At 34.7% G+C, this 25,808-nt stretch overlaps 1 protein-coding gene and 1 pseudogene across 1 annotated transcript; both read left to right on the top strand.

The window, feature by feature from the left end:
- The first annotated feature begins 4,076 nt into the window (after nt 1-4,076).
- LOC120144593 lies at nt 4,077-8,185 on the top strand (annotated as a pseudogene).
- A 13,887-nt stretch (nt 8,186-22,072) lies between these two features.
- Nucleotides 22,073-25,185, top strand: LOC120144641. Its single transcript, XM_039158671.1, has 4 exons — nt 22,073-22,365; nt 22,631-22,744; nt 22,829-22,899; nt 24,890-25,185. The coding sequence occupies exons 1-4, from the start codon at nt 22,204-22,206 to the stop codon at nt 25,116-25,118; spliced, it is 576 nt and encodes a 191-aa protein (XP_039014602.1). The 5' UTR covers nt 22,073-22,203; the 3' UTR covers nt 25,119-25,185.
- The last annotated feature ends 623 nt before the right edge of the window (nt 25,186-25,808 follow it).

Raw genomic sequence — 25,808 nt, 5'->3', positions numbered from 1 at the left:
TACTTAAAAATTTGAAATAAATTAAATTCTTGTATTAGACCTGTATCTAATTTTATGCATGTAGTCTTAGCTAAAATGATCATAACTTAAGTTCCCGATATCCAATTGATATGTTTTAAGATGCGTTGAAAAACTAACTGAAAGTAAGTTCTATCACAAGAAAATATTATTTCCTAAAAACAATTGGATCTTGCTTGAAAATATGTTGCAAGTCAATTAATGTCCCAAACTTCAAAATAGACTTCAATAAAATGTTTTGGACCTTGAGAAAAAGATAGGCCGGACAAAAATCAAGTATTATAGACCCGATCCTACCACAACCGGGAAGAGCCAAACCATGGCGGTGGCGGCATCATATTACAAGCCAAAACTCGCGGGTACCTTGTATCTCACCAACGACGATGACGAGGTCACGATGGGGGTTAAAGAGGCCATGACGAGCGACGAAATTACCTTAAAACGAGAGGGCGACAGTGAGAACGGGTGAGCGGCAGCGTACAAGTGAAGGGGAGATGGTTGATGTTAGGGTTTTTCTAAAACAAAGGGGAATAGGCACCACATAGATATAAAAGTCGGGGGAGGAGTTTGTGTTAAAAGAAAATTAGTATAATTCCAAGATAAGCCATTAAATTTTCTAGAGTTCTGAAAATACTACTTCAAGCTTTGCAAACTTATAATTTCATCATTATTTTTAATTTAGGGATTAGGTCATAATTTTCCAAAATTTTGAGGTTTAAATTTGGGGATTTTTCTGTGTGTTACACCCGTTAACTCTAGGGATGGCAAATGGGCGGGTCGGGTGTGGATATCCCCTCCCACATCCCCATACCCACCTAATATTTTTCAATCCACCACTCATGATGGTAAAAATTTTCAAATCCATACCCGCCCACGCGGGTACATTCTCAAATCCATCCCCACACCCACTACCCAACAACAGTGATTCTTCAATAAATGCATGATGATTTCAACCAAATATGGGAATAGGGGATGCATCATATATGTGTGTACTGTTTCGTACTTCAAGCTTAGGCCAACGATCGGTAACAACTCAGTATGGGGCTTACAGACCATGTTTCGCTTTGAATAAATATGTTAGGCAATAAACTTCTCGTATCTTCGGTTTACTTTAGAAATTATAATTATGTCATCCAACAAGAAAATCTATATTGGATTAAAAAAGAAAGAAAACTATGTTTTTTAGTAAAACAGGAAATGGCAATTGAATTACACACATATGATTCAAGGACATTATATATTTATATTTCCCTATCATCTTCTTTCTTTGAACTAAACTATTCAATCAAAACATGAGAAAATATCATCAAATTTAACCAAAACAAAAGATGAGAACAGTTAAGTTTTGTCGAATCAAACTAAAATGATTTAAGACCTCCTAAAATAGCAGCTCTCCAGAAAGGAGAATACAACATAGGCCCTTTTTAAATGAGCAAAAAACAAATTGCAGCCTTTTAACCATAAAAGATAAGACAACCATATCATTACAAAGATTTCTCTTCAATGCATTTACTTATCTTAAATAAATGTGAAAGATGTGGGTAGAACATTCATTTACTCCTCTATTTATATGTTAACAGTAAGAAAAGAGTAAATTTGATGTTTCATTTCAAGATATAGTTTAGGAGGTTCCTAAAATAGGATTCTCGGTAGAGATTAGAAGCAAAAAAAAAAAACAAATGATATTACTATACCGAACTAAAGAAGCTTACTTGACACATCCCAAAAAAAAGAAAAGATGCTTACTTGACTCTATATAAATTTTTGATGTCATTATTCTAATGACAACTCTACAGTTAATAAAAGATAAAAAAATATATAAATATAATTTTGAGGAGAAGAACAAGGGAAAGTAATATAGCACAAGGAAGACATTAAATCTCTTAACACTTAATTCAATTCAGTGGCGTTAAAAATAGAGGTTTGAGAAGCAACGATCTGACTCTGTTGGCCTAAAATGTGGGTGCTCAGTGACAAGATACTGAATTATAGAACATTACGAAATTAAGCTTAAAACAAACATTGAGATGAATCTAAAAAATAATTAAAAATCAGTACGAACCAATAAAAATTAAACTCTTAAAACGAAATGCATAGGAGCTTAAAACGAAATGACTACGGAAATGGCTCTTACAAAAATTAAATTTCAAGTAAAAAGGGAAGAAACATACCTGAATAAGCTGGAGAGTAGAGACCAGTGGTTTGAAAGCTCGACGCAGTAACAAGAGGTTTGAAAGAAAAAAATTTATGCATAAACTTATCCCTAATATTTGGTTAAATTACAAGTTATATCTTATACAATATTAGGATTTATAAATTAGTCTCTAAAATTACACCTAAATTTATAATGGTCTAAAATTTAATGGATATTTAGCTGGGCGGGTGGATGCGAGACGGATACGGGGCGGGTAAAGTCTCAAACCCATTTCCTGCCCACTATCCGCGATGGGTAGCACTTTTTAAATCCACACCCGCCCACTACCCACTAAAATTATACTCATCCTCGCCCCAATTGGAGTTGGTGCGGTGCGGAATCCACGAAATTGTATCCATTTGTCATCCCTAGCTAACTCCCCTCCTCCTTCTCCTCCTCCCACACATAAAAATAACTTTTGTTCATCCCACCTCCATTCGAGTTGCTGTCTGAGTCTCACTCTCTCCATCTCGAGTCTCGACGGAGTTTTGTCTGGAATACTTCATTTTATCATTTTCAAAATAAACGGTCTAGACCAAGACACATAGTATTGACAATAATTTTGCTTAGTTCGACTGAAAGTACTGAAATTTGTTATTGTCATTTCTATTTTTGGAGTAACTACAAGAAGTTGGATAGTGGGTGTTTGGGAAATAATATGATGAAAGTCTATTTGATCATTAATTTAGAGGGACATTTTTGCTCCTTCTCGTTCATACTAAATTTTGGTTGTTTAGAGGTTTGATTTTTACATATTATTGTGCTTTTTATTTTTTTTTCCTGCCAGGTTTCTGTTTTAATGGTAGTGGCCAACTCTCAAAAGCAACCGGTGAGAGGACTTAACATGTGTGCAATGAAATGTATGCTTTTAACATACTTCACTGATGCAGTTAATGTGTTCCTTGATTCTTATATTTACTGAGTTTGGGTCTTAACATCAAAATCATTGCAGAGATAAGAGAACATAACATATTTCAAGGATGTTGTGATTCTTCAAGTTACTTGTTGGAAAGCTTTGTAAAAGTTGAAAGCCTGTTTAATCAGAACTTGTGAGGTTTACAAAAAATAACTAATACGGGGTCGTTGTGTTGTGTGGCTGCAAGGTTGTATGGGTTTAATACAATCGGTAGAGAAGTGGTCCATAGACCCTCAAGAGTTTTATGGGAAAACTAATATTAGTTTCTCGTCGCCTTCTTCGAGATGAGATTTTCATTTTCAACCCGATAGACTGTCATATGGTTCGAATGATGGGAGTCAATGGTATGAATCTTCTACATCTCGGAAAGTATGGGTTGAGTGAGGAGAAACTTTCTTTACAATCATCGATAATCTGCATATGGAAGTATACGGAAGTTGGACAATAATTTTAATACTTTAAGACGAAAAACAACTCCAACGGAGGTGGGGTAAACGAAAGTTATTTTATGTGTATGAGAAGAGGAGAAGAATTAGAAGGTAGGTTAACGGGAATAAGTGTCATGTCAGCAAAAATTAACAGGAGGTAACAATATGAAACTTACTGAAAATGATCTAAAAATTCGATAATTGTATTGTAAGTTTTAAAAGTTGGTGACCAAAAAGCAAGTGTCCTAAAAGTTCATGGATTATTTATATATTTTAATATAAAAATAAGTGTTTAAATTATATCCAAAATTAATTTTTGGTGTCTAAATTTTTATTGTTATATTTATATTTTTTAATTTTTTAAAATAAAATATTATTTAAAAATATTTTTTTTATTTTAAAAATATTTTTTTTATTTTAAAAATATTTTTTTTATTTTAAAAAATATCTGTACCAGTCACGTAATGGCTTTTTTATCGTAGGCACTAAAAATATAAAGAAAAAACATTAAACACGTTTTCAACGAAAAATCTCCCTTTCGCTTTATCAATTTCTTAATTACTTGCCTAATTTTCTCTCCCCTTCACAAATCCGACAATAAATCGACTGATTCTCTGGAAATTCGACCGAGAAAGAACTCCAGCTGATATATGGAGAGGATAATCGGAGAGAAGTACAAACTAGGTCACAAAATCGGGAGTGGATCGTTTGGTGAAATCTATCTCGGTGAATCTTATTCTCCTCATTTTTAGCTATATTTTCTCTTTGATTATGTTATTACATCTCAAATTTATCAATTTAATGTATGTTATGTTTTCGTTTGGTTTTGATTTGTTTCAGCTACTCATATTGACACAGGTGTAACTGCAAATGTTTTAGAAGAAATCTTTCAACTGTGATATTAATTTTTGAGTAGGATGCTGAATTGTGTATCACAAAATTGATCTGAATTTTTTAATTTTTTTTAAATGGCTAATATCGATGGTGATATTGAAATTAGTCAAGTATTTTGATAAATTTGTAAACTTGATCATGCAGCTTGATTTTATACTTGAACAGAAGCTTGAAGGTTGCATCATGTTGATGGAAAAGCTACTTTCTGAAAGGAGTAAAACAGAATTGAAATAACCTAATGAAATTTATCTATAGTGTTGGTGTCAGGAAAACAGGCAGGTAAAACATCCTCAATTACTATATGAAGCCAAATTGTATTATATTCTTCAAGGAGGAAGTAAGTAAAAGTTTTTGGTAGTTTATGATGAGAATGCAAACTTTTGTATTAATGTTTTTTCAGCTATGTTAATGCAATTGGTATTTGCACAGATTTATTCATTTTTAGGTGGCATTGCTCATATAAAATGGTGTGGAGTAAATGGAGAAGATAACGTGCTTGTTCTTGACTTGCCGGGCCCGAGTCTGGAAGACCTGTTTGTCTATTGTGGGAGAAAATTTTCATTGAAAACAGTCTTAATGTTGGCTCATCAAATGGTAACCAGATAAAGGATTTGCAAATAAGAGTTATCTAGATAATATTGCAAATTAGGTGGCATTGCTTGTATGGGAGAATTTTCATTGAAAACATTTTGCGAATTTTCTTTTGGGTTGTTATTTGCCTAACCTTCTGTCTGAACTTTTGTTTTCTTTTGATGAGTTTTAGATTACCAGAATAGAATTTATGCATGCTAAGGGGTTTCTGCATAGAGACATCAAACCAGATAATTTCCTCATGGGTCTTGGCAGGAAAGCAAATCAGGTACATTTCTTAAATGCTTGATTTGCATAAATGATACTTCCCTTATTTCTGCCTTTGTTTTTTCATTTTCTATAACTTTTCCCCCTCGCCAGGTCTACATCATTGACTTTGGTCTTGCCAAAAGATACCATGATCACAACACAATCAACATATTCCTTACAGGTAGTAATCCAATTACCAAGTTCTTGTTTCATGTCTGTTTGCCTTTCCATTTTAACATGATTAGACAACTTTACTTGATTATGCTCTGTTTCTAATCCATTTTTATTTCTATGTTTGAGCCTGTAAAAAAAATCACTTTTAAAGTTGTTGCTTTTCTTGATCCATTTGCTAGTGCTTTTGCTTTTCTTTATTTGTCCCTGGCTAAGTAATCATCTTTCTTTTATAACTCTTATAGGGAGATTAAAAATTTAACAGGAACTGCACGTTTTACTAGTTGTAATACTCATCTTGGAATTGGTAAGAATATTTACGTCTTTTTCCCCCTTTTACTTGTTATTTTAATGTGCGGCAAAGCTCTGAAGGTGTCTTGATTTTCTCTTTAATCTCTGCAGAGCAAAGCCGTCGGGATGATTTTGAATCATTTGGCTATGTTCTTTTGTATTTCTTGAGAGGAAGGTATGCCCCAATTCAACTGTCATTCCTCTTCTGTGTCACTCCAGTACATTAGGGGTTGCAGTTGCGCTTGTAAGAGCCAAGTTTTTGCTTTAATTTGTACCTAAATCATCATGATGAGTTCATATATTCAAATGTTATGCTGCACTACACTTCTAATTATACAAGTCCAATTTCATTAATTTCTGCATTTAGTCTTCCTTGGCAAGGACTAAAGGCTGCTACAAAGAAGCAGAAGTATGATAAAATATGTGAGAAGAAGGTATCAACCCCAGTAGAGGTATTTCCTTCTTAGATATCCCTCGCATGAAAAAAAATGGTTTGAGCACCAGTGGTTGTTCATTTTCAACAAAATTGGTTTGAGCATAATTCAATTCTTACCTATAATTTGTTTCATGATCAAAAGGTCTTGTGCAAGTCACACCCCGTGGAGTTTGCATCATACTTTCATTATTGCCACTCTTTAAAGTTTGATCAGAGGCCTGATATGGATTCTTGAAGCGTCTGTTTTGGGATTTGTTTAGCCGAGAAGGTTATTAACTAGTTAAGTTCATTTTCCTCATTTTCTTCCATTTAAGTTGCATGGCTGGGTTTTTATGTTGACCACTAATAATTTTTTATGAACCTAGATTTCTAAACCAACTTTGTTTTATAGTTCTTTCTGACTGGTGGCAACATCCTGTATCTGTTAGGGCAACATCAAACTGATATTTGCATCTTCTGGTTTCCAACTTCCCTGTATTCTCTGTGGCAGGTTATGAGTTTGATTTCATATTTGACTGGACAATTCTAAAGTACCAGCAGACTCAAAGGACAAAAACACATCCTCAATCATCTGTTAGTATTTTGTTAATTCTGTTTGGTTATTTTTTTCATTGGTAGTTTGGTTCTGTCAATTTAAAGACTTGCTTGCATCTCGTGAATTTCTTTTGGCCCATGTATTCCATGACATTTAACCAAAATGTATCAAGAGTAATTTTTTATGGTTGCATGAATCAGTTTAGAGGCTGCTTCATTTTCTGGTTGGTTTCTTCACTCAGTCTTTTGTGATTATACTTGATTCACCTGATTCCAGGATTTGCAGCCTTTTTCCGGAACAAGAAACAGCCAAGCAATGACTATGGATAAGCTTAAAGGTAAGTGCTCCAAGAATTTGTTTCAACAATATTTTCAGTTTGATCACTTGTAGAGCATGGACATTTCTGCTGTACTATCCATCTTTCGTAGCTTTCTTCTTGTGGAATCCATTTCTTACTTAACTCATTTTGGAAATTGCCTTTTATGAATCACATCTTGCTTTGTTTTTGAATTACAGGAATCAGGGATGCTTCTTATTCAGGTGAAGTTGTGGAGCACAGAGGACCAAGTAACCTTGGTTGTCCAGATCTTCGTATGCAGTTTAGACCGTCAGTTGGTCAAAATATGAACGACAAATATGTAAGTTGCCTGATGAAGCCTGTTTTATCATGATTAATGTATGCTTATGAACTGCCTGTTTAAATCTAGAAAAGGAAGTGAATTGAAATTAATGTGGCATGCTTTTAAAATTTGGTCCTTGCATTTCTGTTTATTAGTTTTAGTATGATGGAACTTCACCATCAGTCATTGAATTTAAAATAACTGCTGTTGGGTGTCTGTTTCAGTTGGGGAGCAGTACGGTCATGCCATCCACTTCATTTGCTCTTCTTGGTGCCTTGAAAAAGAGTCTACTCAAATCAGAGGGGCCAGCTGAAGTTACAAATAATGGTCGCGGACTTGGGGACAAAGCTGGTGCTTCAAGCCGCTGGATGCCATCATTTCAGAGAATATCTTCAACCAAGTGATTGGTATTGGTGGGCATCTTTAGAAAACCATTTCATTTTAATATAGATTATTTGGATGAATTTCTACTTTCTAGGAAGCAAATGGTTATACTCTATATGTATGGCTAAGCTCTGGTTGTGATTTGAGTTTTGGATGTTAGGGAGTCCAGAGCTTGTGTTTCAAGTATCATGAAGTTTGGACTTTGGATTGCTCAAGATCTTGCTGAGAGATGACAGATTGTATCTATGCTTTCGATGAGGTGACCATGAGAAAGAAACATATGTGGGGTTGTGCTGGACTGTGGTACATCAAAGCTTGGTTTTTCTGCATGCATGAGGACAATGGTTAAGCCAATTTCATATTATATTGTTCGATGGATGATGTGTAAAGTGTTTTCTCCATTCTTCTGTTAGTAGATGGTAAAGTTTCATTTGTGTGATACGGTTGTTTTGACCTTGAATCTCATTTAATTCAGGATGCAATTGCTTTCTTTTCTCATTACTTCATAAATTTGGATCAAAGCCCTGGATGTTTACCTCTATCACTTTGAATCTAGGTGCTCACATCCACCAGAATCTGAAAAATACTGTAGAGTTTCATGTACACGTACTACCTTGTAATTTTTGGGGATTCTGTCAATTGTCATCGCTTATATAACTGTACACTTAGCTTTATTTGCTTGACTTTGTTCATTTGTCTCATTTGCCAGTGGATGTTAGAAGAGTTATCAATAGAAGTCGCTGCTAATATTGAAGTGATTCGAAGATATTTTTGTATCTCAGAGGTTTATACCTTAGGTTATTGAGCTAGTTACATTAATTTGTGTTTTTTTTTCTAGTCATGAATAACCGCATCTATCCATTACTTTTTGTTTTCATTGAAACTCTAAAAGACATTACATTTTGTATATCTCTTTGAGCTCTCTGTTCTACCTCAATATTAAATATAGAGCTTGAATATGGGTGTTAATGAATTGTTCAACCATGTTCTCTGTTTTATGGATAAATGAGGATGTTATCAATGAGATTGTTTTTCAGTTTCTTACACATCCTTTTATGCCGGTGTCGATTTGCTTGTGATCGTTTTATTTTGTCGTTACAGGTAGAGTGAGTGAAAGGGCCATGCCTAACAGTACTGGTGCTGTCAAGGTGGGTCGAATAATATGTAGCAAGACTTCCCTTCGATTCCACCTAGGTACTGTGGAAGTCCAATAATCATTTACTGGTAGCTCAGTGATTCATGAAACTTTGAATGGGTATCATCATTCTGTCATCTTGTCTGATCCAAATGCGTGGAGCATGCATTGATCTTAGCATTAAAAAGAAGATAATTGAGGCAATATAGCAGGCTTATTGTTTTTCATTTTTGATTTTAAGGTCCAAATCTGGCCACAACATTATTGGCAAATGACCCGATAGGTACCCGTCCATGGACATCACAGTTAAAAACACTGCTTGTAGTCTCATCTTATGCCCCAATGCATCAAACACTCGTCGGGGTTAGCATTACAAAAATGTCATGAAGGCAATAGGAGGTGTTTTGTTTTTCGTTTTTTATCCCGAGTTCCAGTCTTGTCTGGTAACATTGTTGGCAAATGACCAGATTGCATCCCCACGTCGGACACCATAGATAAAATCGCTACATGTCATCGCTTCTGATGCCTGTGCATGTAACATGCGCCGAAAATGGCAAGGAAGGCATTAGAAGGTGTTTTATTTTTCATTTTTGCTTTGAAAGGCCGAGTCCTGTGCCCAGCAACATTGTGTCCTGACCGTAGCCCCTCCGTAAACATCATGATTTGGACTTATGAGATCGCATTGAAATATCGTAATTAGCAGTTTGAGAAATATGATTCTTAGAGTTCGTGTTCTTCCCTATTTTCATCAACAATAAATTATGCCCGGCCCAACATGTTTTTCACTTTTGAATTTGATTCCATTGATGCCAATAACTAAGTCCTGGTCAGACCATTTTAAATTATTGCCAAAATAATAATACAACATTCTGGTCCGAAATGTTATGATTCCGACAACGCATGGAAACAAGTTCAGCACAGTAAAATAACAAACCTTCTAAACAAGTTATCAACACTTCTATAGATATTAATCAAATGGATATTCTTACTTTTAAGAAAAAAATACAATTAATGAATTGTTTTTATTTTTGTCATCAAATGAAAAAAACAGTGTTGCTAGATTATAATTGATAATTTTCTTCAAACTCGCTACAAAACAGAACATAGTATTTTTAAATCTCAATTGTTTTTAATAATATATGTTTATAGTAAGACAATTTACGAAAAGCAAATCATTCCCATGCATCGGAAACGGTGCACGGAAGTTCTGGCCAGACACTATGAGATGACGTATTTTACATAGTCGTTACATGAAAATCAGTGCGAAGAATAAATCCGTAAATAAAGAAAAAACTGTAGGTAAATTACATGTTAGTACCTAAATTATCAGTTTTGATCCATTTTAGTATCAAACATCCAATTTTTTAAAATCATACCTAACATTTAGTTTTTGTTTCATTTTCGTACTCATGTTCAAAATTTAACATTAATTTTTGAAAAAAATTGAAAGTTTAGGTACTAAAACTGATAGTTTAAGTACTAAACACATTAATTTAACGGTATGATACTAAAATGAAACAAAAAACTAAACTGTTAGATATGATTTTAAAAATTTTAAAATTTTAAGTACTAAAATATATCAAAATTGATAATTTAGGTACTGTAGACACACGTTTTTGTCTGGGCCTTTACAACAGGTCCAACCGGGCCTTAAACTAAACCCAACATCCCATTGACAGTACCAAAGCCCAACAGCCGAAAAAAGAGAGGAAAATCACTGAATATCCGCTGCTGCACTCTGTCAAGCCCGCCCGATCAACAACTAAATAACTGAACACCTCGACCAGAGCAACACTTGCAAGGAAAACTAAAAAAAAGAAGCAAAAATCGGAAGAGAGGAATATCTCCTCATCTCAGCAAATCACACATAACAGTAAACAAACATGAAAATGAGACTGTTTTTTTATCAGCAACAGCCAAGGGGAGAATAACCAGAAAAGAAATTTTTTTGGGGAAATTATTTTATAACCGGGGGAGAAATGTAAAGGGGGCATTTTACAAGTTTATGAAAAAATCCCTGTAACATAGTGCTCCCCCACTACTGTAAGCAATATAGAAATCAATCAACAACTATACCCCTGAAGAAATCAAAGGTATTATTCACCATTTCCAACCTTTTTGTACATATGAATATTTAGAAAAAAAAGTATAGAAAAAACAAGAGGTTTTGAGTCTTGACCTTTTCGATGAGAGTTCTTAATCTGAGTATAGCCACCGAAGTGAAGAGTCGGGAAGGAAAGTGAAAGAGTCGAACTTAGGGTCCTTGCATGTTAGTTCCAAAAGGTTAGTTTCAATTTTACAAAGTGAGCAATGAGAGAGTTGAAGAATCTTGGTTTACCTGTTCATGGGCCTCGTCGGATTGGAAGTCATTAGAGTCTTCGAATGTTGCCAAAGTTGCCTTCACCAGAGTTGAAGAGCGGTAAGTGAGGTATTGGTTTCTCATTGGTTTTGTTTTGGGGTTTTATTACGACGTTAGAGACGATCGTGAGAGAAGTAATATGGTCGGTGTGGGTTCGCGATGGAAGAGAAACACCTGTTTACGATGTTGTTTGGTTTTTAGGGGGCTTAATTTTGTATTTATAGAGGAATATATGGGTGGGCCTCGGGTTTTAGGGGCTTATTTAGTGAACCAACCACCATGGGTGGTGGTCGGGGTTTGTAACAAGATCGACTTATGGCTAAAGAACGATGGTAAAATGGGGCTGTTTGTTTTTGGGAGAGGAGGAAAGGAGGGAGTAAGCTTTTCTATTTTAGGTGTCCAGGTTTAGGTTAGGGTTTAGAGTCAGGCAGAGTTGGGAGTGGCCACCAAGTCGACGCCCGGCGTCGGCGAGAGGCTCTCTAGCCTTGAAGGAGGTGACTGAGGGAGAGAGTTTGAGAACTCTCATAAAGGAAGCGAGCAGCCGAAATTTTAGGGTTAAGTTTAACCCAAATAGAAAAAAGTTGGTTTATATACCATAGATCTAGGGGTTATTCTCGCTTGTGTCCCTCTAACATTGCCGTGAATTTATATTTTAATCATTCGTTGGGATTATTTCATCGTTAGTTTAATTGTGATGTCCTGATTTCACAATTTTGCAGATTTCTATTATTAGTTTATTGTAGGTCTATTAGTTTGGGATAAGTATGCTTCGACCTTCTTAATTTCAGCGTGTATTTGCACTGAGGTTACTATTTAAATTCTCAAATTGCGTGCTATATTTTGACGAATCTTTAATTTAGTCCCCTTTCTACTTGTCACTTTATTTTTATGCTTGTTTCAATTTGAGTATCCTATTTTAATAACTTCCATGTTGGTCCTTAATGTTAATGCTGGTTTTATTGTGATTCCAGTGTTCGAGTTATACGATATTTTTGTTTATAGCCATGTTTCTTTTGTTGGTTTTACAACTTAACCCTTAAAGTTACTATCCTTTTACTCTGGTTACCCATTTTCATATTCGATTAATTTCATGTTACTCGCATTTAAGTTTCTTGTATTTTATGGCATTTTGTTTAAGTCCTCGTTGGTTTCTCTTTATTGTAAAGGCATATTGTATTGAGATAAGATTTCGTACAAGGAATTTATGGAAGCATACCTTAACTAACAAGAAGTTCGTTTCCTAGAATTTTTCGTACAAAATAATAAATATTTTCTTTTTTACATCTCAATGATTATATATATATATATATATATAATATATATATATATATTTATTTAATGTATGTAATTCATTAAAAATTAGGGCAATATTATTTCGTATGAAAAATCCATAGAAGTGTGCCTTAACTGACAAGGAAGATATTTTCGAGAATTATTTGTACAAGATAATACCATTTTTAATTTGTATAAAATAGGATCATAATTTAAATGTATATTCAAATTTACCAATTTCAATATTCAGATGGCGTATAATCGCTTAGGTACCAATTTTGGGCGATGTGGGGGTGTTAATCCTTCCCCACGCTTAATCGACTTCCGAACCTTTTTCAAAATGAATTTATGGTTAAACGAAGATCACTTTTAATCTTTTAAAATCATTTTTATTAAAATTATTTTAAAATATATATTTAGGTATTCGACCTACCTAACCCAAAGGTCGATGACGACTCCAAATTTGTTTATTTGTGCATTTATTTTAAAATTCAACCTTTTCCAAGATTAAGTTGGATCTCTCCACACCATAGCCCTAAAAAGCTTAAAGACCATTCCGACAACTTGGCGACTCCGCTAAGGACATTAGAGAGTTAAGATGTAATCGATTATACATCATCTTTTTAGTTGAAAATAGTAAAATTGAATGATTTTTAAATTTTGATCCTTATATTTTGTTTGCATCACATCACGTCACACATATTTTATTTGTTAGTTGTACTAATAAGTGATTTCCATCGTTTCAGATTTCTGATTTTTTTTAAGTTTGTTTGTTTTTGGATCGAGCCAAAGGATTGTGAGTTTCCACTTACATACGCTAAAACCACGCTTGCATGAGAAAAATTATTTTTCTCTGCATGGGCTTTGGTAAGTAACCTCTTGGGTACATATGCCTTGTGTTTACGAGTGAAACATTGAATTTCCTCAACCCGTTTAAGCCTATAATGGGTGAGGATCGAGGGTCTGGCAGGCCCAAGGGGGCATCAGCAAAGGATAATTCGAGGACCTTGTTATTAGTACTGAATTTCTATTGTTTTAACTAGAAGAGTATGAGGTTAGGTTTTATATTTCCGTACGAAGCCTGTGAACTATATGGCATGAGGTCAAGACTTATATGTCGAACAAAGCATATGGGTAAAAACATGTCAAGGTAGGATTGTTATAAAAGCATGCCAGGGTAGATATAATGTAAGGTATGATATTTTCTTTTTGCAAATATTTTTTCTACTTTTTTGGTTGAATGGCACTAACAATTTCTTTTGTTTTATCTATTTTTCTCTGTCTTTTGTTTGCATTTGTATTTTCACATCATAACCAAACAAGGTTAATTCAAAAGTGATTGACAAAATTAGAAGGTTTTCATATCAATATAAGAGTTCCATAACTAGGTAGTCAAATCCATCAGTGTGATGACTTACAAACAAAGTTGATCGACGAGAGAAGAGCTCAAAGTCGATCGACGACTCCTATTAAATGAACAAAGATCGAGATGATACAAAATAGTCAGATGCTAGTTGAGTCAAGAATGAGAATATCCTTTACGAGATATCAAGGTCGTTTTCCTCACGAAGAATCCCACGAAAATGGAGGTCTAGATATCCAACAACCTCAGTAAATAAAGAAAATGAAGCTCGTCTGTCTAGTGTAAGGAAATCTTATGATCCGATAAAAATTATTCTATGGTGGTCGCTTTTGAAATTAACACCCTTTGCATATGCATTTGTATTTGCATTCTTGTTTTGCATTAGCTCATTAATTTATTTATTTTGTTATTATTACTTTTATAATAATTCTTGTCACTTTGTTATCTTATTTGTACTAACTTGTTTTTATGTTGCTTTTCTTTTTGCTTGCATCGCATGATCATAACATTTTTCATAGGTGTTGATTTATGTGTTGTCATCAGAGTAAAAGGTTTTTATGATGGAAAAAGGGTTTCATGATCAAGTAAACTATAACACAACTAGGGAGTGGCATCTTGAGGAAGCTCCGAGGATAGTGGAGAGCTATGCACCCAAAGATCGTATGTCCGAAGAATAACAAGAGGAGATAAAAGAGATGAGAGAGCAAATGTCCAAGATGATGGATAGAATATTGGATTTGGCCAAAGGAAAAGAGACTTTTACAAAAGAAAAGAAAGAGCTCGATGAAAATAATCCCGTGATGTCACATATACAATGGACTACTTTAGAACCAACTTAGACTAGATGACTTGAAAAATCACGTACAATCGCCATTTGCATCAACAAGTTGTCTGAAGACACCGAATAAATGATGACAACTGTAGAAGTTTAGAAAGATGAAAAGAAGACATGCAATCAGAACTCGTTGGTATTTGAGAGTTTACTTAAAACGTCAAGAGAAATAAACAAAAAGACTTCAGTTCAATCCAAGCTGAGAGGTGGCCCTTGTTTTGATCCAATAACTGTATCATATAAAGAGTTATATGATAAGCTTTTAGAAGCCCGAGAGGTGACCCTGCATTATGTAAAACCTTGGCAACCTCCATATCCAAGTTGGTATGACATCAATGTTCATTGTGGATATCATGCCGAAGCTCAAAGACATTCTATTGAGAATTGAAAGGTCAACCTAGTTTGGTAGTTGATGGTCCTGTTAAAGTGGAGCCAAAAGTGTTCAAAGGTAAGGGTGTCAGTGGGGACATCCAGGAGAAAGAATGTTTGCTAAAGAACGAAGCTCAAGTTCATCATTTAAGGAATAAAAATGATAAACTGAATATAGAGATGGAAGCCATGTGTGAGGTTTTCAAAGGATTAGACAAGCTTTTAAAAATGATGGTATAGGAAATGCCCTAGAGGAGTGGACAAAAGGAGTCACTAAACTGAAAACGATGTTGAACAATGGAGAAAGAATTGCAAGGCACATAAAGGTCGAGCCAAGAAATTTTCCTATGATTTACAGATTGCAGAAGAAAGACGCAATTTAGCCGCTATTGATTTGGGAAGATGTCAAGCCAAAAATCAGATGTTGAATATGTCTATAGCCAATATGGAAGTCTCATATCTGTGCCACAAGCATGAGAATGATACTGAGCTAGAAGCCACTAGAACCAAGAATAAGAAATTGATGAAGATTGTAGATGATTATAGAGATCTTACACGAGAACTTCATAACCACAAAGACTTTCTTACAAGGAAAACTAAAAACCAACATTGTCTACAGCTCCGAGAGTTGACATAGAAGATCAACGAAAAAGATGACATCATGCAAGAAGTTTTTACCCAAGCAAGCAATGTGGCTCACAAATTGGTTGATTTAGCTGGCTTTACAAAAGAATTGAAGAAAATTGACAATTCAACACCTGAGCATGAGTAGAAGTTAACTTGTCTTTTGAGAGAGATAAAAAAGTTATGAGTGAAAACTATCCCTTATATGTAAAGTTTGTTTGATGTACTGAAACCTTTTGTGTTCAATGAAAGTTGTTTTAAGATGGTCACTCTAGAATGACAACTTTTGCATACATGCATTTGCATCACATTTGTTTATTTAAGTATTTTTACATGCATTAGTTATGAAAACGTGGAAATAATTTGTGGAGGGTTATGTGACAGTAATATCAAGATAATTTATTCATACTGCTTCCTCATCATCATGAACAAACAAATGGAAACACAAGATCAATTGTAATAGCAGTTTACTGGTTACAACGAGATATGAGGAATCAAACATCGAATTCTCTACAGGAAAAATCGAATAGAATGATCCAGATGTTGGCAACCAAGGCTGCTGATAGAGGGAAAATAATTGCTAAAGAATGTCAGTGTTATCATATTAATGCGTCGAGAAGTATAACCTACCCTGGGGTATCCCACTCCAACCTAAAGAATAGACACATTAATCATGAGCAATCTAATGATGGATTCAAGCAACTGAAAGAAACAATTGGAGCTATAAAAGGTTTTAATGCCTCCCATAAAGAACTAAAAGCGAGAGAATTCAGTATAGTCCTAATTTGGTTATCCCACATAAATTTAGGGTGCCTAATTTTGAGAAAAATGATGGCACCATTCATCCCCTAATCCACCTAAAAATATTTTGAACAAAGATGAAAAGGTACTTAAATGACGATAATTTACTGATTCACTACTTCCATTATAGTCTCATTGGGCCAGTGATAGTATGGTACAATCATTTAAATAGAAAGTAGATCAAGAAGTAGGTCGATCTAGTTGATGCCTTTTTGGGGTAATATTGATATGTTAAAGGCTTAGCCCCAAAACGTCAAGATCTTCAAATATTAAAGATGAAAGCTACCAAAAGCTTTAAAGAGTATGTCCTAAGATGGAGAGGGGTGGCAGCACAAGTTTAACCTCTCATGTTAGAAGAAGAGATATCATATACTTTTTATAATTCTCTCCTAGATCCTTTCTTCTAGTTAATATTGGCAAACTCAACAGGGGACTTCAAGGATCTTGTAAGAGCTGGGAATTAATTAAAAATGCAATCAGCAAAGGAAACTTAAAAGTCACTTCCAAAAGCCCAACCGATCAAAAAGTGAAAGATAATGATGTAAATGAATGTCATATCCAAAGCCCCCACAGCCGCAAAAGAAAAGGAACAGTTAGTCGTTCAGATCGACCAAAGAAAGTATTACGATCGAGAAATACTTTGGAAGTGTTCCAAACTTCTATCTCAGATTTGTACCCCCATTTGATTAAAGGTCAATACCTCACATTGAGGCCAACGAAAGTGCCACCAAACATTTCGGCCCACATCTATGATCAAGATAATGTCTGTTATTTCCACTTGGGGGTATCTGGGCATTCTACAGGGAATTGTATACCCCTGTTAAAGGTGATAGAGATGCTTATTGAAAATGGGACGTTGGCATAAGAATTGGTGGAACAGTGGATGACGAACTCGAGAGGGGCATCAAAGAACAATATGTAGCATCCGATTGAGTCAAGTGCCACTATAATAGATGAGTAATGGTGCATCCTAATTAGAAAAAGATCATTTCATCCATCATGAAGCTTTATACCATTTGCAACATGTTGCTTGAATTTTCTTTTTGTCTTTTATCAGTTTCTTTGTAAGGATGGTGAACATTAAATCAAATATGCAATCTTGCAGTTCTTCGAATATCAACTGAATTAAAAACTCTTTAAATGATTAGAGTTATAAATCTTTGACAAAGTGACAAGATTGAAAACTGATAAAACAAGGACCCTTGACCTTACCCCAAAAGATACACTCGAACACCATATCATTCTCTTGCAGGGACCAATATAGCCTTCTCCTCTCATAAGGAAATGAACAAGTGGCTTGGTTTTCAGGTATGCATAAGAAGGGACAACATGGGGCATCTCTTGTATATGGCATTGCAAAACTGACTACACTACACTTCTGTTGAGAACTTTTAGTGATGATCCTAATCTTCACAAATGGAATGTTAGAGTTGATGAATTTAGTATAGTGATTGTCTGACCATCAAAGACATATAGACTATAACAGGTTCTTCTCGATGAGCTTAAGAAATTCTAAATCTGAATACTCAAAAGGTTAATAAATTATTATTATAGATTATACAATAAATTTGAGTTATTCCACTAAAACAATTGGTTATAGAGGAAACTCAAAAGCCTTGACTTTATGAATATATTGCATTCAAACCATGGCATTGCTCAGATACTCGGCAATTCAGTGTTTGCTCCATTGTGATTGTCAAGTTGAAGATTTTATAATGAGATGAACCCTTCAGCTAGCCCGATAAAGGCAATTATAATATGTTGTACAATAAAGCTGAATTCAACTAGCCAAACAATGAAAAATTAAATCAAATTTATCTAATAACGAGTTTTAGTAAAATGGACTAAGGGAGTTGAGGAACACCTGTTATAGTCAACCTCACACAAGCACTCAGGAATTTTATATTTAGATTGATGTCTCTGCACTACCTCTGCTAAAGAAGTTTGTGAAGCTTGAACAAATGGAAGATTTCAGAAAACCGAAATAGAAGTGTGCTAGAAAGTCTAGTAATTGAATATGCTAGTTGCGTCATTTTGTCCACATCCAGTTAAAATACCAAGCCTTTACAAAGCCCAACTAGGTTTTTTCAACAGGCCTTTACAACAGTTAAAATAGACACTCGATTTTGTCCAAACTTTTACAATAGGCCCAACTGGGCCCAAAGCTAAACCCAGCAACCCATTGACAATACCAAAGCCTAACAGCTAAAAAAGAGAGGAAAATCACTGAATGTCTGCTGCTGCACTCTGCCAAGCTCGCCCGATCAGCAGTTGAATCACTGAACACCTCGACTAGAGCATCACTTGCATGGAAAACTAAGAAAAAAGAAGCAAAAATCGGAACTCTCAGCAAATCACGCATAAAAGCAATCAAACATGAAAATGTGACAGTTTTTTTATCAGCAACAACCAAGGGGAGAACAATCAGAAGAGAAATTTTTTGGGGGAAATTGTTTTATAACCGGGTATTAAAAACCCACGAAGAAATGTAAAAGGGGGCCATTTTTATGAGTTCAAAAAAAGGGAACCCACTATGAAAAAATCCTTATAACAGAGTGCTCCCCCCACTACTGTAAGCAATACAAAAATCAATCAACAACTATGCCCCTAAAGAAATTAAAGGTATTCTTCACTATTTCAGCCTTTTTGTACATATGAGTATTAAAAAAAAGTACAGCAAAAAAAGGGGTTTTGAGTCTTGACCTTTTCGATGAGAGCTCCTCATCCGAGTATAGCCACCGAAGTGAAGAGTCGGGAAGAGAAGTGGGAGAGTCAAACTTAGGGTCCTTGCATGTTAGTTCTAGGGGGTTAGTCTCGAGTTTAGAGAGTTAGCAATGAAAGAGTTGAAGGGTCTCGGGTTTACCTGTTCATGGACCTAGTCGGATTGGAAGTCACTGGAATCTTCGAATATTACCAAAGTTACCTTCACCTGAGTTAAAAAGTGGTAACTGAGGTCTTGGTAGCTTGTTGGTTTTATTTCAGTGTTTGTTTACGACATTGGAGATGACTGTGAGAGAAGTAATATGCCCGGTGTGGGTTCGCGATAGAAGAGAGACATCAATTTATGGTGTTGTTTGATTTTTGGGGGGCTTATTTTTGTATTTGTAGAGGAAAAGATAGGTGGGCCTCGGGTTTTAGGGGCTCATTTTAGTGAACCAACCTCTATGGGTGGCGGTTGGGGTTTGTAGCAAGGTCGACTTATGACTAAATAATGATGGTTAAAGGGGTTGTTTGTTTTTGGACGAGGAGGAAAGGAGGAAGTAAGGTTTATTTTTTAGGTGTTTAGGTCTAGGTTGGGGTTTAAAGCCGGGCAGAGTATGACTAAATAATGATGGTTAAAGGGGTTGTTTGTTTTTGGACGAGGAGGAAAGGAGGAAGTAAGGTTTATTTTTTAGGTGTTTAGGTCTAGGTTGGGGTTTAAAGCCGGGCAGAGTTGGGAGTGGCCACTAGGTCGGTGGCCAGTGTCACCGAGATGCTCTCTAACCTTGAAAAAGATGACCGAAGGGAGAGAGTTTGAGAACTTTAAAAAAAGGAAGTGAGCGGTTGAAATTTTAGTGTTAAGTTTAACCCAAATAGAAAAAGTTGGTTTATATACCATAGATCTAGGGGTTATTCTCGCTCATGTCCCTCTAACATTTCCGTGAATTTATATTTTAATCACTCATTGGGACTATTTCTTCGTTAGTTTAATTGTGATGTCTTGCTTTCACGATTTTGCAGATTTATATTATTAGTTTATTGTAGGTCTATTAATTTGGGATAATTATGCTTCGACCCTCTTAATTTCAACGTGTATTTGTACTGAGGTCACTATTTAAATTCTCAAATTGCATGCTATATTTTGACGAATCTTTAATTTAGTCTCATTTTTACTTGTCACTTTATTTTTATGCTTGTTTCAATTTGAGTATCCTATTTTAATAACTTCCATGTTGGTCGTTAATGTTAATGTTGGTTTTATTGTGATTTCAGTGTTCGAGTTATACAATATTTTTGTTTATAACCATGTTTCTTTTGTTGGTTTTACAACTTAACCCTTAAAGTTACTATCTTTTGACTCTGGTTACCCATTTTTCATATTCGATTAATTTCTTGTTACTCGCATTTAAGTTTCCTGTATTTATGACATTTTTTAAGTCCTCGTTGGTTTCTCCTTATTGTAAAGGCGTATTGTATTGAGATAATATGTCGTGCGAGGAATTTATGGAATCATACCTTAACTAACAAGGAGTTCTTTTCCTAGAATTGTTCGTACAAAATAATAAATATTTTCTTTTTTACATCTCAATGATTTTTTATATATATTTATTTAATGTTTGTAATTCATTAAAAATTAGGGCAATATTATTTCGTATGAAGAATCCATGGAAATGCCCCATAACTGACAAGGAATGTATTTTCGAGAATTATTCGTACAAGATAATACCTCTTCTAATTTGTATAAAATAGGATCATAATTTAAATGTATATTCAAATTTGTCAATTTCAATATTTAGATGACGTATAATCGCTTAGGTACCGATTTTGGGTGCTGTGGGGTGCTAATCCTTCCCCAAGTGTAATTGACTCCCGAACCCTTTTCAAAATGAATTTTTGGTTAAACGAATATCACTTTTTATCATTTAAAATCATTTTTATTAAAATTATTTTAAAATATATTTTTAGGTATTCGACCTATTTAACCCTAATGTCAATGACGACTCCAAATTTGTTTATTTGTGCATTTATTTTAAAATCTAACATTTTCCAATATTAAGTTGGATCTCTCCCCGCCATAGCCCTAGAAAGCTTAATGACTGTTTCATCATATACTAAATTTATAGTTTACCAAAAAATGTAAGGAAAAAACGAATGACAGGTGAAGAAAGTTGAATATACCTTTCTTTAGGGGTGTTCACGGTCGGTTAACCATACCGTTTAATCTAAATGGTCGGATAACCATTATAACGGTTAGTAAATTTTATTAACCATAACCTAATTATTAAGACATGGTTAACTGCTAACGGTTGGGTTATAAATCTATGACTAACCTATTACAAAATTTTTCAAACGTAACATAACTTAAAATTTTCAAATTTTCATAAAATTTACTAGGATGGAAACATATATATTGTAAAAACCTTATTTATTTATAATTGCATTTTATTTTATAATTATATATATTATGAGGTATATTAATTAACCATAATCGTAACCATTGATCGATATCTTTAATGGTTCGATTAACCAAAACTGTTTAATTTTAATGATTCGATTAATTAACCTATAAAATATAACAGTTTCACTGATTAATAGTTACAATTAACGATAATGGATTAATTTAAACACCCCTACTTTTTTATCTCTCGCATAATATTTTGAACTGACCGTTTTATCCTTTAACCTCCGATGGGTTTCATGCATAAAACCACAAGTGCAGCAAAGTAATTCCACTTGATGTGCTTCAGCAATGTATTTCAGCAGGGGGGGGGGGGGAAACGCGTGTCATTGGCAATCTTAAAAGGTTGTTAAACGACAACCACCATCAAAAGTTTCAACCTTTAAATCTCCATATCAACCAAACTTTTTATTTTTATTTTTTACTTTTCATCATTTATTAATTTAACAGGCGAGAAAACACATGAAACAGCTTCTTCAATGAAGGCAAGAACATGAAAAAGAGAAGAGATTTGATCTGATCAGGTGAGCATATCAACAAAAAACTGAAATCTGGAAGAAAAAATGGCCGCAGAGACCAAAGCCAATTTAGTTAAGCTGAAGAACAGTGGCCAAGATGGTTCTTCAAAGGCAAAATTTGATGCTTCTATCAACAAGAAGAAGATTGAAAGCTCCAGCAAACAGTCCGTTGATTCTAAGCAAAAAACTGTCGTAACAAAAACAGAGGTACCCCATCTCGAATTTCCTTGTTAAATTCTTCTTTTTAGATTTGTTGGTTTTTGTTTATTGTTTCTCAATTTCATGATCTGGGTTTCATTTTTTTATGACAGTGAATCGTTAGTTTCTAAGTTTGGTTTGCGTGTCTGTAGCAAATCTTATGATGGATGGATTAATTTGTCAACCAATTTAATTAATCTTTGATGAATTAGTAGATTTGGCAGTTTTGCCTTTTGTCTCGCTGAAGTGTATGAATTCTTCATTGATTTTGAAGGAAAAATCGAAAACAAGTTCAAGTTCATCAAAAACCACTGCAAGTACAAAAGCTAAAGTTAGGGAGAAGAAGGTTTATACTTTGCCTGGCCAGAAACATGATCCTCCTGAAGAGGTTGTCTTCTTATAATCTCAAATCTCTGCATTTGTCCACAAACTTGTCTCTGATAATTAATGTTAACGTCTGTTTTCTGGGCAGAGAGAACCATTACGAATCTTTTACGAGTCTCTGTCAGAACAAATACCAACAAGTGAAATGGCAGAGTTTTGGTGAGGCTTTCCTTCTTGTAACAATACTTCTTGTATATGTATGTGTAACTCTATATAATGATTAAGAAAAAGACTCATTGAACCACTTGCATGTTGCTCAGTTCAAAGCCTAAGGCCTCTTTTTGATGCCTTTCGAGTTAGGATCATGTCGCAACTCGCAATCATACTCTTTATCTTTTGATATTGGAAGGTCAATTCTTTTTTCTGATGCTTCATAGTTGTTTGGTTAGGAAGATTCCGCCTGGTAATATACCGTAGTAGAAGAAAAGTCTATTCAAGCTATATTTTTCCTTCTCGTTTTCTGCCACTATCGCTTATTCCGGCATTTCCCTGTCTCTTCTCAGATACTAGTTCTTTTTCTCCAAGGCCTAATTAGCACCAGTAAGTACCATACAGGGAAAACACTATTCTTATTTTAAGGGTTTAGTCTACCCCAGAGTGTTCTAATATGAAATATGCTTTCCTACCTGAATTGAAGCAGTATATTTATCTGCTTAAAGTAACTTGCACATCTTCTTTTAAGTGCATAGTTCTGTCAAGAAAGAAAAGAAAAAGAGAGCCCATATTTCAGTATTTTCTACCCTGCAATACGGATATTAAAATAACATGATGAACCACTGATACATAAGTGCTTAACTATTGTTTCTCTGATCGTATTAGGGGCCTGAAATTGCAAACTTTAAGGGTACCTTAGATATAAAACAGAAACTATGCAGGTTAATCAGAAAAAATACATATATGGACTTTGCAATTTTTTTGATAGGGACGACGAATCAGGTACATATTGAGGTAGCGGTTGTGCTAGCCTAGTGTCGAAAAGTTCAACTCTGAACTTCATTATCATTATTATCTTCCTATATATACAGAGGTTATCTGCATTACTCTGGGATACATTGATTAGTCTTAAGCCTTACAGCTGCATTCTTCTCAAGTCTTGAGAAAGAAGAATCGATGCTAAAAATGGTTATCTTTGATATATACAATGAATAATATTATTTCACTTTGCTTACCTTATCCATTTTCCTTCCATAGGGTTCTTTTTTCTGACATCAGTTAATGATAAGATTGATTAGGTTTCGGTCCGACATCGTAGAATCAGTGCTACAGGTCACACTTTGTAAATTTTCTTAGAAGAAAGGAAGTGATAAATCAAATGAAGAGAGAACATAAGTTATGTTCGAATTGCTTGCCGAAATAATAAAAAACAGTATGCTTTTATTAGCTGAGAATCACAAAAGTAAAGTTCAACTAAGCATCATTTTCCTGACCTTTATCTCCTAAAAAGGTTTATCTTCTAAGAAGATAAAACCTAATCATAAAATATAAGTAAATTACAATTAGAATTAGAAGAACTTAAGATAAACAAAAATCCTTTTTTTTAATAGCTTTTTAATCACGACAGCTTTCCACACTCTCCCAAGCTGGGTGTATTTGTTGTACAAACTCGGGCTTGAGTCCATCAAAAGCTCGTTCTTGAAAGGGTTTCAGTAAGAATATCCTCAAGTTGTTGTTGAGTAGGAATATTGTTTAGCCCATTGTTGACCTATTCTGAAATAAAGTGTTAGTCAATCTTCACTTGTTTTGTTCAGTCATAATGAACAAGATTTTTAGCAATGCTTATGGCTGATTGATTACCACTTTGTATCTTGAAGTGATCCTTTGAGCTCTATTTTAATAGTCTTTGAATCCATATTCCTTCACGAATTTCTGAAGCAAGTGCTCGAAATTTGGCCTCCACGGTACTTCTTGAGACTTCGGACTAGTTTTGCTTCTCCAAGTAACTAGATTACAATAGCCACTTAGAGACCTTTTAGTTAATTCTCTAGCCCAACTTGCATTAGTGAATACCTTTACCTCACGGTTTTCACTCTCTTCAAAGAGTAATTAGTGAATACCTTGAATTAATGAACATGCTGGACGATATATTTACATTTCTTACTTGTTAGTAGAGCATGGCTATGGAGACGAATTAACATAATTTGATTTGCAGGATGATGGAACATGGCTTGTTGTCCCCTGAAAAAGCCCGAAAAGCATACGAAAAGAAGCAGAGAAGGCAGAAGCAACTCCGGGCCAGCACTCCAATTAAACCTTCGAAACCAAGTAGCAAACTCGAGAGTTCAAAGAATGGAGATTTAAAAGCCAAGAAACAGATCAGCAACGATATTGACGAAGACGAAGATGACTTTGTTTTAAGCCCCAAGAGAAGGAAAGGGTAAGAAACCTAGTGTCCGTCTATACTGTTGCATTTCTATGAATAACCTGATTTAAATCCCATTCACAATGACATAGACATTCTTTATGTTTTTCAAACTGAATAGATATAATAAGAAAAGAAAAGTTCCTGACCTATTTGTTCCATGCTTTAATTTTTCATGATTCGAAGATTGGACTTCATACAGCCTCCACACAAAAGGAAATAAAAAGGATCAAATTATGCTTGCTGTTAACTGTTAAGTACATTTTAGAGCTTGTTTTTCCATTTTAGAACACATTTTGATTGCAGAAATCAGCTTCTAAACCAGACAATACTGTGTTTAGTCATGTCTGTGAGCCTGAACTTCAGGACTAGCCATTTAGTCGTAGTAAAAAATAGTAAGAGAACAAGTTTTATGGTGGCTCTGCCCCTTGCATGCATGTTTGTGTAAAATATCCTGGTCATTATGCTTTGTACCACTATTATGAATAAGTGTTGGATCCGGATACATGTAGGGTGCCCTACACGAGTATATTCAATCCTTTTTTAAATTCTCATGTGTTTGGAGGGCTCATGTCTCTCTCTGTGTCCGGAAATGCGTTGGACACAGGTACTTCAATATATATGAAGAAACAGCAACATTAGGACTCTTCTGCTAAAAGTACCTTTCTACTCAATTCAAGTCATTAAAATGTCCATTACAGATTAAGAA

This window comes from Hibiscus syriacus, unplaced genomic scaffold (assembly GCF_006381635.1).
Source record: "Hibiscus syriacus cultivar Baekdansim isolate YM2019G1 unplaced genomic scaffold, ASM638163v2 tig00110890_pilon, whole genome shotgun sequence".
In the NCBI taxonomy this organism is placed as follows: domain Eukaryota; kingdom Viridiplantae; phylum Streptophyta; class Magnoliopsida; order Malvales; family Malvaceae; genus Hibiscus; species Hibiscus syriacus.
This window is presented reverse-complemented; position numbering and strand designations above follow the sequence as displayed.